The following is a 14,831-nucleotide window of genomic DNA, read 5'->3' on the forward strand; positions in this document are numbered from 1 at the left end:
AGAGCTGGACCACCTTGGCCAGGTGTGCTGACACTAAGCTGTAAGGAAGTCAGGTAAACAGCAGCCAGACCCTGCTCTGCTGGGCCTTCCAGTGCCCGCCTGCAGCTGACCTTGACCAAATGCCAAGGTTCCCAGACCCACTCCACACGCTGGCTCTTGTTATACGTTGCCACTTGGCCAATCAGCTGGGAGCTTAGGGTTTCTTGTTCTCATAGGTGTGGATGTGCAATTAAGAGCTTAAAATGGAAACTTTGTTACCAGAGCAAATTGAGCCATTTAAACCTGAGCTCTGCTAGCAAAGAAAAGAATGACACATGGTAGTGTGCCCTTGAGTATAAAATTAGCTCGAGGTACAGCCCTGACTCCACAGAAATGGAGGTGCTGTGTAAAGGGGGGCGCAGCAGGACAAGGCTGCCATCAGGATGGAGACACACCCCTGAGCTGTGCACCAGCGGTCCCGAGGAACTGGAGCATACGCCAACTCCAGGCTGGTCTGGGGGAGTCGGGTGGCCTGCCCTGGCTGCCTCGGAAGGCCCGGTGATGCAACGGGCACTCACTGCTCATTCTTGGTCAGCACTGGGAAACCATCTTGTCCTCGACCACCTGAACGAAACTTAATGGCGGCAGTCTCCCACCCAACACAAGACGTGCTAGCAGCTAGAGTGCTGGGTGCAGGTTTGGGGGAGGCCACCGTATGGGCGGGGCACTGAGCCTCGTTTGACATGTTTGGTCAAGGTGTGGGCCCAGCTCCCCCAAGCTGGTGCCTCACGGGGATGCACGGGCTTTGGCCAGAGGGCAGGTGGAAGCCTTACTAGGTGAGGAGGCTCCCACGTCCCCGGGGCCGGCTGGAGAGGAAGGGCTCCTGGAACCACCCACTAACTCCTCAGGGTCATGAGTCTGCACGAGGCAGGATCCCTCGGGACCGCCTCCCTGCGCTCCTCACAAGCAGCCCAGCAGAGGGGCTGTGGGTCGCTGTCCCACCTTCCACCTGGGCTGAGCAGGGTGGGGAGGACCCTTCCCGTCAGAGCCTGTCCTGATAAGAACCTGCTTTGGTTTAACCTGAAGAAGAAAGGGGGTGGGCAGGCCACGAGGGGGTGTCCCCATCCCCGACCCAACCCAGGATTAAGTGGAAAAAGGATGCGGGGTTCTCCCTGCACCACAGACTCAGCTTCTCAGCAATGCCTCCCTCCACCTTGAATGATTTCTCTCCAAATTAACTCATATCCATCCCCAAACACCTGGAAGCCGATCCCACAGAACCCTGTGGTCCTGAAAACCACCAGGATCCGACAAGCCCCCTCCAGGTGTGGCACGCTCAGTGGAGGCCAGGCCCCCCTTGGGGGTGGGTCTTCTGCCCAGGATGGGGACAGGACAGCAGCTGGGGCTCTGGACTGTGGCCACCACGACTGGCCACCTCCCCCAGCTCCGGGAACACTGGTCTGAGGGAGGAGGGGTCACTGCCTTCACTGAGTCACTAGTCCGACCTGTCCCCGCCCCTCTACACCCGGCTGTGGTGCTGTCCCCTGCGGTTTGCCTCTGCTCACCTGGCACTAACATTTAAATAGACTAAAGACCACGAGCCCTACCTCCTCCCCACCTGCTGCCACCTCAAATTCAGGGACGCAGGAGCGCATGTCACTGTGGACGAGCCCCTTCTGCAGCCCTCTCTGCACGGACGCCAGCGCCCACCTTCAGAGTGTGGCACTGCGGGGTGACAGCGCTGCCCTGGTCTGTGCACCTCGGTTCTGGAATGTTCTACACTCCACAGTGGAGGACTGGGAGGCTGAGCACCGTGCAGTCTGCTCTGCAGGTTCCGAGTTTTCGCTCTGAAGACCTGGCCGAGGGAGGCAGCCCCGCGAGGCAGGGCAGGCTGAGCCGTCAGCTGTGACCCCACCCTTGCTGAGCCTCCGACCCTCTGCAAGGCGGCGGGAATGACGCCTCTGGCCCTGGCTGCTGAGGGGGCATCTGCGTTCGGGCTGGGTACCGCCTTCCTCATGAAGTCCTTCACGTCTCCTGCCTGTGTCCCCTCCCCCCTGGTCACAATCCATCCCCTCCTCCTCTCTAGCCCCTAGGGATGGGAATATTGCCTTCCCCCACAGGGCTAAGAAATTCTGCTGTTCTCCCTCCCTTTGAAGCCCCTCATCTGCACGGTGGGGGTCCCACGGGGGAGGCACAGCATGCTCCCCAAGATGGGAGGGATCACAGGGTGGTCCCTGGTGTGTAGATGGAATGGGGGTGGGGGGACAGAGGAGAGGAAAGAATGGCTGAGAGTGTGGCTGAGGCCTGCAGGCTGCACTGGCCCTCCCGGGCCTCCTCACCTGCCCGCCTGGGCCAGCAGCTCCAGAGCCCGCAGGAGGCTGCCCGCGTTCCTGAGGCTCTCCAGGTGCTTCTCGCTGGCGGTGACCTGTAAGCAAGGGGACAGGGACTGGTTGGCTGGCTCGTCCCTGACTCATCCCATTGGATGGGCGCCCTGAATCCAGGCTACCTGTGGCCTTGGGGAGCATGCCCCCAGCCCCACCCCATAGCACGTAGCTGACCACAGGGACAGGGCAGACAGTGTGAGCACAAGGGAGCCACTTGGGGACGTGCCAGTAGGGTGGGGCGCCTCCCATGGATCCCTTGGGAGGGTCTGTGTCCCTCCAGTCTGAACTTTCAAGTTAGAGCAAACTGCCAGTGAGTGACCTTCCCCAAGGTCACTGCCAGGGCCCTGTGTCCTTGGGGCTCGGAGCCCAACTCAACCCCTCAGATGGGTGGAAGAATCATGATGGCAGATGGCCAGTGACAGTCACCAAACAGGTCACGCCTGCCCCAGGTGCCCCAGGAAGTGTGCCCCTGCTGACCCTGAGGGGAACAGGAAGAACACACGGACGGCCGGACTCTGCAGCACCCCCGGGCAGAACCAGAAACTCGGGCCGAAGGGGCGCGGTGGGTACCAGCTGGGCTCAGCTCCCAAGGATCTGCTAATTCAGGAACGAACCTGGATTCTAGGATTGAACCTGATCCTCTTAACTCACCATTTGTGTCCTGTTTTTATTTCTTATCTGATGCTTATTTTAAAAGTATTTTGCAATAAATGCTTCTGTGGCACCTTTCAGAAGGTTCTGCAGTCTCCTGTGCACTTTCTCACTTACTCTTTCCCACAGCCTCACCTGGCAAGGTCAGTGCATAGTGGGCTTTATAGGTGAGGTAGTGGGGGCTTCGTGAGACTGAGTGGCCCCCACAGCACGACCCAGGGGGACTGAGCCTATTCCCACCAGGAGCCTGGGCCCAGGCTGGCCTCAGTTGATCCCATTACTCCAAAGTGTTCCTTTTGCCCTGGAAGGTGTGACTTGGCGGATTGAGCGCCTGCCTGCGAATCAAAGGGTCACTGGTTTGATTCCCAGGCAGGGCACACGCCTGGGTTGCAGGCCAGGCCCCGAGTAGCAGGTGCGTGAGAGGCAACCACACATTGATGTTTCTCTTCCTCTCTTTCTCCCTCCCTTCCCCTCTCTCTAAAAATAAGTGAATAACTTTTTTTAAAAAGTGTTCCTTCCAGTTGCTCACAGCAACCAAGGCTAGATTACCCGTAATCCAGGGGAGAGCTCAGTTCCCCACCCCCCAGCTCTCAAGAGGAGGCTGAACGCTTCTTAATGACAGTGACGGGAAGGTCACAGGGGCAGTTAAACTTCTGCATGAACTCTGAATGAATGTGCACCTTTACAGCCCCACTGCCAGCTCGGCTGCATCAGCTGCACTTTCTGCAAAGATCTGCATCTTAAAAGAGCTGCGTGTAAATTTGTTCTGAAATCACACCTGAGTGAGTTTAAGAGACTGCTGTTTCCAAATGTCAACTTCAGCTCAATTATGGCTAAACTAAGCACAACCTTATACGGGAGGGCTCTTCTCCAAGGATTCCCACCTGGTTTTGCTCAAAACTGTGCCTCACACAGGTCCGCTGAGCTACAAGCAGACCCGCTGCCCGGACCGGCCCTACCGGAGGCTGTGCTCCAGAAATGTCACCCCACAGGCTGCAAAGAAATAGCAAGACTGCGGTTACTCCCAAGGCTCGTTAGAAGGTGCAAATAGAACAGAGAGTGAGAATTACGTGATCAAAGGAAGGGACCAAAACAGCATCCTGTGAAACTGACATAAATGTAGGCGCAGACGAAGTCAAAGGAATTGATTGAAAACTATGTGATTTGACCATTTCACGGAACTCTTATTAACACCAACTGTTTTCCTGCATATAAAGATGAGTTAATTAGAAAATAAGCTATTTAAATAGTATTGATCAGAGGCTCTGGTTCTGGGTGAGCACGAGAAAACACAGGCCCCCCTTTCTCCGCCTCTGACTGCTACTACAAAACCTGAACAGAACACACAGCACTTTGAGGGCGAAGGGTCAATGGCAACAGGCAGCCTGGGGAAGGACGCTGACCTCAAAGCCCCACCGACGTGGTGGTGAACTTACGGCTTCTTTCCTTCTGGGACAGCCCAGCTGGACAAAGAGACCCAAGCCCCAGAAGTGAGAGTGCTGTGGGGCGGCGGAGAGGCCTCCCGGCAAAGCCGGGAGTGAGGAGTGGGAGAGGAAACTCGGAAAGCTCAGAGCAGAAGAAACCCCTTAGGAACTTCCCTCCCTTTCCCCTCAGTTCTCTCCGCCCTGGGATGACTGCAGCCCAACTCTTTTTTTCTCCGTTCTCCCAGTGTTGGGCCCAGACGTGACAGTTTTGGAAGCGAGCAGTTTACAGCCAGACAGAAAGCGGGAGATCCAGGGAAGCAGAAAGTAATGGGAGGACAAGAATCAGTGCATAGTGCTTGAGGGAGCGACCCCATAGAACTGTATCTGAACTCCCGGGCTCGCCTGGAACGGACCCGGACCCAAGCAGCACGCCCAAAGCTCAGAGCCCTGACCCTAGACCGACCCCCGGAGGATGGACACACATGGCAGATCCCAGCGGCACTGCGGACACTTTCAACCTGACCTGACATGAGATCACACTTCCAAGCTGCAGCCTGGACCTACCCAACCGCTAAAATAGAAGTTTTGCTATTCTCTGCTGGGTTTCAACAAGACACAGTGTCTCGTAATGTGGTCCTTTCAAGTTGGACACGATCCAAAAGGCTGGACACACAACCACAAAAAACTCACATGAGAAAAGACGATACGTAAGAAAATGACACAGATGTTGGAATTACCTGGCAAAGACTTTAAAGTGTTATAAAAACGCTAAAACAAGCAATCACTAACACTTAAAATAAGTACTAAAATGTAACACTTTTGAAACAAATAGAAAAGTATGAAAGTAGAATGAAGTATTAAAATAAAATAGAATGTAAAAATTTGAAGACAAAGTGCCGAATGAAATTTTTTATTTTATTTATTTTAAAGGTTTTTTTTATTTTTTAGAGAGAGGGGAAGGGAGGGAGAAGAGGGAGAGGAACACTGATGTGGGAGATCAATGTCGATGGGTTGCCCCTCACATGCCCCCAACTGGGGGGACCTGGCCCACAGTCCAGGCTTGTGCCCTGACTGGGAATCGAACCAGCAACCTTTTGGTTTGCGAGATGACACCCAACCCACTGAGCCACATCACTTGGGGCCCAGATGAAAAATTTTGAAAGATTTTTAAAAACTGATTTTGGGGAGACAAAGAGAACGAAACAATGGGTGAGAGAGAAACACCAATCTGCTGCCGCGCCCCTCCTCCTGCACATGCTCCACCTGAGGATGGAACTCACAACCTAGATATATGTCCTGACTGGGAACCGAACCCACACACAGTGCTCAACCAACTGAGCCACCTGGCCAGGGCCCGAGTGAAACGTTTAGAAATAAAAATAACCAAAGAAGTTTTAAAAAGCACACTGAACGGACTCATCAGGGGAGTGAGAAGAGGCAGTGAACCCGAAGACAGATCCACAGAAGCGACCCAGTCTGAGCAACAGAGAAGAAAACTGGACACACAAAGGGACTGAGCCTCAGGGACCGACAGGACAGTAACAAAAGGCTTTGTCCTTGGGGTTCCAGAACAGGAGAATGGCACAAATGAACGACAAGGCATTCGAAGAAATCATAGCTAACATTATTCCAAGTCTGATGAAAAATATAAACCTACAGATTCAAGAAGCTGAGAAAATTTCAAACAAGATGCCCAAAGAGTCCACCCCCAAACACTTCATAGTCAAACTTGAAGACAAAGACTCTTGCTAGCAGGCGGAAAGAAAATGATGTTTCTTGTAGAGGAACAAAGACTTGAATTATGATGGATCTCTCACCACGAGGTCTGAGGGAAGTGGCAAAATGTGTCTGAATTGCTAAAGGAAAGAGTTACTGAACTAGAGGCCTATTTCCAGCAAAAAACATTCAGAAATTAAGGTGAAATAAAGACGTTCTCACATGAAGGAGAACGAACAGTGGCAGAACTGGTCGGAAAGAATTGCTGAAGGACGCTCTCCAGAGAGAAAGGAACTGGGGCCAGGAGGGAACCTGGAGCGTTAGACGTGAAGGAGGAGTGAGAGAAACAGTAAATATCTGGGTAAACACAACAGAATATTCCCTTTCCTTAAAATAAGGCTTGTTGGTAGAAAAGCAGAACATATTGTGTCTGATGAGGTTCTGATATATGTAGTTGTAATGTATAAAAAACCTGAAACATAGAGGAAAGTAAAACACATAATGTCTGACGGAATGCTGATGTATATAGATATAGTATATATATTTTAAAAACATACATGGGGGTAAAGGAGCCTATAGGGCTAAGGTTCTATATTACAATTAAAATAAAGTGGTAAAATACTGATTATAAGTAGATTGTGAAAAGTAAAGTATTTTTCAATCCCGACAGCAACCAAAGCGAGGATTAGATAAATCTGTAATTATGGTGGGATACTTGTTTATAAATATTTCCTTTTGCTGCGACCAGCATGACTTGGTTGGTTGAGTGTCGTCCCACAGAAAGAAAAGTCACTGGTTCGATTCCCAGTCAGGGCACATGCCTGGGTTGTGGACCAGACCCCGGCTGGGTGCCTGTGAGGGGCAACCGATCGATGTTTCTCTTACACTTTGATGCTTCTCTCCCTCTATTTCTTCCTCCCTTTCCCTCTCTCTGAAAATCAATAAAATCTTTAAAAAATACTGGTAAGAGAATAAAAAAAGCCACAGATTAGAGGAAAATATTTGCAAATTATATATCTGATACAGGACTTTTATCTTAGAACATATAAGAAACTCTTAAAATCCAACAAAAGAATGCCCGACCAAATTTTTTAAACAGGCAGAAAATCTGAAGAGACGCTCCTCCAGAGAAGGTCCGTGGGTGGCACATGCGCCCACGCTAAGACGCCCAGTGTCAGTGGTCATCGGGGAAACGCACAGCAGAGCTGCAGCGCAACACCGTGGGGCAGGCGAACCCCCGAGAGACCGCCGAGAGAAGCGCCGGGACCCAGGACCAGAGAGACCTCTGTTTGCTGCTGCCGGAAGGCGGACCTAGCAACAGCACTCCGGGACTCAGCTCGGCAGCTCCTCATAAAGTCAGACATAACCTCACCCCACAGCCCAGCAGTTACACTCTTAGGCACTGGCCCAAGTGAACTGAAGACCGACGGCCCCATGAAAACCCGTGTGCGGGGTCTACGGCTGCTTCACTTCTCGTCACTAGGAAAACGGGGGGTCGAAGTGTACCCTCCCACAGGCACGTGGGAAAACCAGGAAGGAGGGCACCCTCGCATCCCTCATCTCCAGGTCTGGTCTGATTTTTAGAGTGAGATCTGAGTACAGCTAATCTCGGTAGTTTTGAGAAGATGACAGTTTAATTCACCTTGTTAGATCATTTGTCCTCGGGCACCAGTTTTCTGTAGTTCTCAAGAGCACACAATTCGGATCAGAAGTTGCTTTGCAATGAACGACCGTCAGGTGAGAATTTCTCCCCGCTCCCCGAATTCGGTCTTCTGATTGGCCGCTGAAGGTCACACGTGGAGATGGCCACCGGCCTCCTTTCAGAAACACTTCATTGCATCTGCCAGACAACGTGGCCTTCGACCTTCTAGTTAAACTTCCCTACAAGACAGATTATGGGTCTGCCCCAAAGTCACCCCTCTGGCTTCTCGTTGGGGCTACTTAAGCAGAGAATGTCTTATGCACACAGACCCCACTGAGACCTGAAGAGAAATCTCCTCACCATCGGAAGGATGGGGGCATAAAAGTGACACATTCAGCCCTGGCTGGCGTAGCTCAGTGGATTAAGCACAGGCCTGCGAACCACACGATCGCGGTTCGATTCCCAGTCAGGACACATGCCTGGGTTGCAGGCCAGTTCCCAGCGGGGGACGCATGAGAGGCAACCATACATTGATATTTCTCTCCTTCTCTTCCCCTCTAAAGATAAAAAAAAAAAAAGTGACACGTTCACTGTGACACAGAATTCACAACTAAGTGGCTTGGGGAGAAGTCCTTGCGGCCGTGATAGGGTGGGCGTGGCAGCGACTGCTTCAGGAGAGAAACAACTCGAGGGGGACTGGCGGGGGTGTACACACAACGCCTCTTCCCATGGCTACGAGTCTCCTCGAGAGCCGTCTCCTAATGCCCATCAGCCGAGATAAGCCAGTTCAGTTTAATTCTGCAACAAGGTACTACGGCAGTGGGGGTTCCTGGAACCCAGAGTGGGCTTCATTATTTCACAGTTTCCAACGGCAGGTGTCCGTTTCCTGCCAACAGCCCCGCCTGCCTCACCTGTCTCTGCTTTACGACGGAGCTGTCTGCCGCACGTGGGCTGCTGGGCATGATCTCATGCTGCTGCTAAGGCCCCCGACTGGGAGCCGCATGGCCAAGATCCATCAAAACCAAACCACGGATGGTCCTAGACGCGTGCAGTCCACCTGGGAGACAGGAGCCCTTGCAAACACAGGGTCTTTCTGGGGAGAATGAATTAAAAGTTGGGAACTGGAGCTTGGCAGTAAGACCAACTTGGAAAGACAGTCCCTCCATTCCTGCATAACTGAGGATCCAGAACGGCCGCGAATGCTCTTTGGGTAAACGCGTCACTGGATTCAGCCTTCTTGCTGCTGCGGTCACTTCAACATGGACCACCTGGCACAGCCACAGCACCGAAAGTGTCCTTTCGGATCATCCCTCCAATGTCCCCCAGGGGCACGGATTGTCAGGCTGTGGCTTTGCACACGTCCCCTGCGGGACTATTTCAGGACGGCTTCTTCTGGACTCCAGCTTCCCGAGTGCAGACCCACACCAGGAGTGTCTCGTGTCCCCAAAGACGGCAGGACCCTGATGCCGGCCGGCCTCTTCAGCCTGTAGTTGAGGCTGCAAGGACAGAGGGGACAGTGGGCCTGTCTGGGGCAAAGTGGTCGCTGAGGCACAAAGCCGGGCCTGGTGCCCGCCTGTACACCTAACCTAAGGCCCAAACGTCAGAAAGCACCCTCGCTTCCTGGCATCGCGGCGCACCGTGAATGCCTGCTGACAGAAGTGAGTCACGGCATCACCCTCCAGAAGCTCGTAAAATGCTCCGGCAAAGAGTTCCTCCATTTAGACATGGTTTGGGGGATGGGGAGCAAGGTGGCTGCGCCCAAGTCAGCACGGGCAGGCCCTGTTGATGGGCGTGCCACGGTAGACGTGTCTAGCACGGTGATCCTGAGTGTGTGTGGCCAGGGAAGCCGAGGTAATTCCAGCTTTCTGGTCTCGAGCTCCCCCGGACAGGCCCAGGCAGCCCCGAGAGACGAGGAAGGGCCGGGGGCGCGGAGGGTTGATGCTCACAGAGGTGAGCGCTGCCCAGGTGCTTGTTAGCGCCGACTCGCACGGGAGAGGATTATTTTAATTCCGAGGCCTTCAGATCTCATGAATGCAAGTAAAAACAAGCCGGTAACTATGACAACTCTACTTCAGAGAGTTTCCATTTCCAAAATAAACCTATCTGCCCAGCCCCTTTATTTCGCTCTCTTAATATCTACTTTGTCTTCTCTTAGCTGAGGCCTTGCCGTCACTTCAAAGCTGCTTCTGCCAGCTGCACACTGAGACATGTCCCCTCGCCACCAGACACTGGGAGGTATCTGGCAGTGTCCCTCCTCCCCTCCTTTCTACAAGGTGTTCCTCATTCTGGGTCCCTCCAGAAACGCCTCAAACTGCTGCCAGAGTCTCACCTTCCATGGTCAGAGTAAAGCAGGACCGTAACAGCATCGCCGTCCTGCACCCAGGCCCACGTGCTCTGCACGTCTTCGTGGGCTGCCCAGTGTGCCGGGTGGAATGGAGTAATTTTCCCCGCACAGCCTGTGCCTCCCCTGGAGTCCCTTTAGAAACTTCGTGCTCCTCGACAAAATCAAGTGAGGCCTCTCTGGCCAGGGATGGCAGTGGGGGCTCCTCTAAGAGAAACCTACAGGTATCTCGCAGGATTCCCTTTAGTGGATATGCTGATCAGCGAGGAGGGAGGGGGTTCCAGGGGGAAGCTACGCTGGGGCCCCCACAAGGGAAGAGGTGGGGTCTTGCAGACGAGGCAGGCCCAGGCACAAAGCCTGGCTCCCCTGGACTTGGCCCAGATCCCCAGGATCGTGGGTTCTCTGGAGGGGACAGATATGCCACACTGTACACCCTGAATGGGACTGGGGTGCAAGGAGCATCATCATCTTGGGGTCCAGGTGGCCCATGGTAGAGCCCAGTTTAGCTTTAAAGATTTTATGCATTTCTCTTAAGAGACAGGGGAAGAGAGGGAGAAAGACAGGGACACAAAGATCAACTGGCTACCTGGTGCACGCACCCTGACTGGGGATCAAACCCACAACCCAGGCATGTGCCCTGACTGAGAATTGAACCCGCGACCTTTCACTGTGCAGACGGCACTTGATCCACTGAGTCACACCAGTCAGGGCACCCAGTTTAGCTTTAATCGCTGTGAGGCCCCAGCAGCTCTGAGGCCCGGGGGAAGGGCTGGCATCCAAGCGGAGGGACCCCTCAAGCTGAAAAGGCTGGGGCAGGAGAGGGCGAAAATGACACTGCACAGGGTCTGGCTGCAGGAGCAGCCAACACAGGGACACCTCCCACGAGCAGCGAGGAGGCTGAGGTTCCTCCCCGGAGGGGCAGGGTTGGGGTCAGCGCTGGATCCCAGGTCCCAACGGAGGGCTTGGCTTGCGGTGTCTGCCACAGCAGCCCTGAGCTGGGGGCACGGTACCGAGAGCTCATTTCCGGACTCAGGAGAGCAGCAGGCAGAGGAGGCTGGGTGGCAAGCGAACTTTCAAAGGATCGGATGGCACAAGCGCAGACCTCACTGAGAACAGCCCAGTGGGGAGGGACGCTCCTCTGCCACTCGCCCCCTCTCGCCTCCTCCCAGGGTCTGGGTGCTCCTCAGCCTGGCCTGACACCCGCGCCCCAGCTCCCGTCCGTGCCTGTGGGCAGGCTGAGGAGGCCAGAGGCCGCAGGAGGGACCTGATGGGCACTGGGAGGTTTCCCCCTTTTCACCCCGTAGGACATGATTATTTTCTGGAAGAAAATGATCTGTATCTGCCTTCGTTTTAGGCCGGCCAATCCTCTCAGCTCTCGGAGAGGCAGTAAAAATCCCCTTACTGCTTAGAAACTACTCCTAATTACACTGGTTTCTGGCCATTAAGTCCAGCAAGTCTCGGATGCTGAATACGAAATGGCTGGTTCGGGAAATCTTTCTGGCCGGATCCAGCCAACTCCGACAGCCGGGTCCGAAATAAGTGAGGAGAAAAACAGTTTTAATTGGCAGAGAATGATGACAGTGGGCCTCCTGCGCATATGAGAATAAACCAGGGGGGGCCCAAGGAAAGTTCTGGAGACACCGAGGACTAGGCCACACTCTCTTCCCAGAGGACCTGCCCCGAGCACTTAGCAAGGTGGACAGGACAGGGCAGGCGGGGCCCGAGGAGGCCAGAGCCCTTCCTCCGGGGAAGCAGGGGGACGGTCAAGGTGGCAACTCGCCACGGTGCGAATTGGCAGTGTGGGACGTAGGTCCCAGCTAGTGAGGAAGCGTGTGTGGGGGGTGTGGATGTGCTCACACCGGTCTCTGCCGTCCTAGGACACCGTCCGAGGTGTCTGCCTGGCAAGGACTCGCCCACTTTGGTGTGGGTGTGCGTGTGCGCTGTGGCGGAGCTTCCAGGTGGGAAGAAGAGGACGTGGGTGGCTCAGCAGTGCCTGCTTCCAGCCCTTTCTCTGAACTTTCCGTTCCAGAGGGGTGGAGGGGGTGCAGGGGCGGGTGGGGGATTTCAGGTCAACGAGGCAAACCAGCCCACAGTCCCTTCCTTCCTCAGGGCCTCCCCTGACCCAGTGAGGACACCCCACTGTGACTCAGCCACCGGATCAGGGGCAACCAGGGAAATGCTCGAAGATAATGTGAAGCAAGCAATGTGACACATAAAACCACATGGAACACGTCGGCACGGGCACAGGCGCATCCTGAGCGTGAGGGCCCGTGTGAGCAGGAGGTCACCCCCCCGCCCCCGCTCTGACCCGAGGCCCCCAGTCTAGCAGGAGGTTGGCAGAAATCGGGTCACACTGACACCCGAGCGGCTGCACACAAGAAACTCCTTCCGTAGCAGTGAAGTGTCCCACAAACACTAGCAGGTATGATTCTGTGGTGGAGGAGACAGGGCCTAGGAACACACCTACTGTGTGCCGGACGCTGTAGGGGGGTGTGGGGAAAGGGGTGTCAAGTCCAAGCTTTCGCTGTGGGAAACGCACACCTCCCATCTTCTGTAGCCTCCTGGGCCCGTGTCAGACGTGGGGACACAGGCAGAGCCGGGCCCCCGGCCGCAGAGACGCTGGGCTGAGTCTGTCATTGCTGCTCTGCCCGGCGCATGCCCCAGCCCCACCTCATGCTGGGGGCTCCCCTGACACAGGAGGGCTGCTGACATTTCTGCACGCCGACAGCACAGGGGGAGACGAGACAGAGGAAACTGAAGCTTGCTCCGTTCACGGATCAAAGCCATCAGTAACCTTAGTCACGTTCAGGCCCGGGAGTGATGGCCGGCCAGCAGGCTGCAGACTCCCATGTGGTTGTGGTTTCTGTGGAGAGACTTGATCCCACACTGAGACGTGGCCCTCCCCTCCCCCCGGCCAGACCACAGGAGGAGGGGTGGGGGGGGTTCACGAAGTGCCTGGGTTTTCACCAGGTCCTCAGAGAGGCAGGTGGGTTGGCAGCTGCCTCCAAAGCGCCCCTCGTGCAGCACTGGGAGGTGACAAGGGACGTGTGTGAGGGATGGGTGGGAGGCAGGGGTGCTCCCCGGAGGAGTCGGCTGACCCCCACGTTCCCAGCTCTGGGCCACACCTGGCTGCCGCAGAGCCGCACAGAGACAGGAAGCCACTCCATGGACAAGTGCCAGGTGGCCCTGGGGTGGAGTCAGCCGGAGCTCGGTCTCCGAGGCTCCTGGGCCACAGTGACAGCCCGGGCAGTCCTCCCTGGAGAGTGCTGGCAGGCCGAGCTGGCCAGCCTCCCTCAAGGTCTTGCCCCTTGTCCCTGTGCAGACCCCATGGAGTGAGGCAGGCAGGGAGGGAGACAGAGTGGCTGGTGCAGGTGACAGGACAGGGGTTGGGGTCCTGGACTCAAGGGAGTTGTGACCACCAAGGGGCAAGGACTCCAGGTGCTTTCTGGGCACTTTGATAAAAGGACGCCAGAGCTGTGGTCCAAGCCGGTCTCTGCTGGTGGGTGGAGTGTCTAGAAATGCCTGGGGTTGGCAGCGGAGGCCGCCCACACGTCTCTGTAGAGCACAGAGGCGCATGGAGAGGGCCTCACGGGGTCCAGGTCCCAGAGCTCTGTCCCTCCCGACAGGCAAGCACCAAGTGGGAATTTCAGGAGCAGGTGCTTGCCCACAAACAGGCTGCACTATTGCGTCCCCGGCGTGTTCCCGAACAGCTGGTGGTGCAAGGTCAGGCCTCTCGGAAGCCTGGGAGCCCTGCCCACGAGGCAGAGCCTCAAGCTCTTTGAGATGACCTAGGGAATACCAACAGCTTGCAAGGGCTCCGTGAATCCTGGCTCGCAGGCAAACGCATTCTCACGGGTTTTCTCTGAATGGAGGCAGAGAGACAAGCACACTGGGAAGAGGACTTCACGAGAGGGGAGGAAGGAGGGCTTGACTCCTTCTCTTTCTTCCCTTAAACCACTATGCCCCTAAGTCGACCTGCATGGAGCAGAGGCCCTGTTAAAGGGAGGTGCGGCTGTCCCGACCCCTAGGTGGGGACCGTCAGCCTTCTCGCCACCCACCCCATGGGGCAGATGTGTGAGTGACTGTGTGTGTGGTGTGGGTGTTTAAGGCTTTTGGGAACTGATCTCAGATGGGCTCGCTCACGCTGAAAGGGGGAAGACAGTGGACGGGGAAAAGGTAAAAATTCTGTGTGGCTCAACCCTGAGACCTTCACATGACTCCGAGGCCTAAAACTTACAGCCGCTGAAGTGAAATGTCCTTTGCCTGTGTCATCCCCGTTGACCTCAGAGCAACACCAATCCTGTCGCTACCCATTCAATAGATGAGGAAGCTGCCACTGCAAGAGGCGAAGTGACTGGTCAAGGCCTTCCCGACTCAGGACCCCTGAACTCAACCCTCAAGTGACGCTGAGAAAGAGGAAGGGAACTTTGAGTCCGGAGTGTGAAAAGTGACCTGGAACACACGGCCCAAACTACCTGCTCAGGAAGGTGGCCTGGAGTCCGAGGGGAGGGGTGAGGGTGAGGCTGGTGCAATGGGAGAGGACACGACACCTGACACCCCGACACCCGACTGAGAGAGGGTCTGAGGGCCAGGACCGGAGGCTCCCTTCACCCATCCTGCTCTGTCCGAGGGGGTCCCCTGACCGTGGCCACACCCCACTTGTCTCCTCGCCTTGCCTGGGGACACAAAGACTC

At 55.4% G+C, this 14,831-nt stretch overlaps 1 protein-coding gene across 5 annotated transcripts in view; it reads right to left on the reverse strand.

Annotated features, from left to right (window-relative positions):
- ULK4 (unc-51 like kinase 4) overlaps positions 1 to 14,831 on the reverse strand; it is a 307,020-nt gene that overhangs the window by 411 nt on the left and 291,778 nt on the right. For all 5 annotated transcript variants that reach the window (XM_037030547.1, XM_037030549.1, XM_037030551.1 and 2 more), the window contains one exon: positions 2,319 to 2,404. In XM_037030547.1, coding sequence (XP_036886442.1) covers positions 2,319 to 2,404 — 86 coding nt within the window. The remainder of the gene's footprint in view (positions 1 to 2,318; positions 2,405 to 14,831) is intronic.

This window comes from Sturnira hondurensis, unplaced genomic scaffold, assembly GCF_014824575.4.
Source record: "Sturnira hondurensis isolate 20B ecotype Veracruz unplaced genomic scaffold, ASM1482457v3 Scaffold0020787, whole genome shotgun sequence".
Taxonomy (NCBI): Eukaryota; Metazoa; Chordata; class Mammalia; order Chiroptera; family Phyllostomidae; genus Sturnira; species Sturnira hondurensis.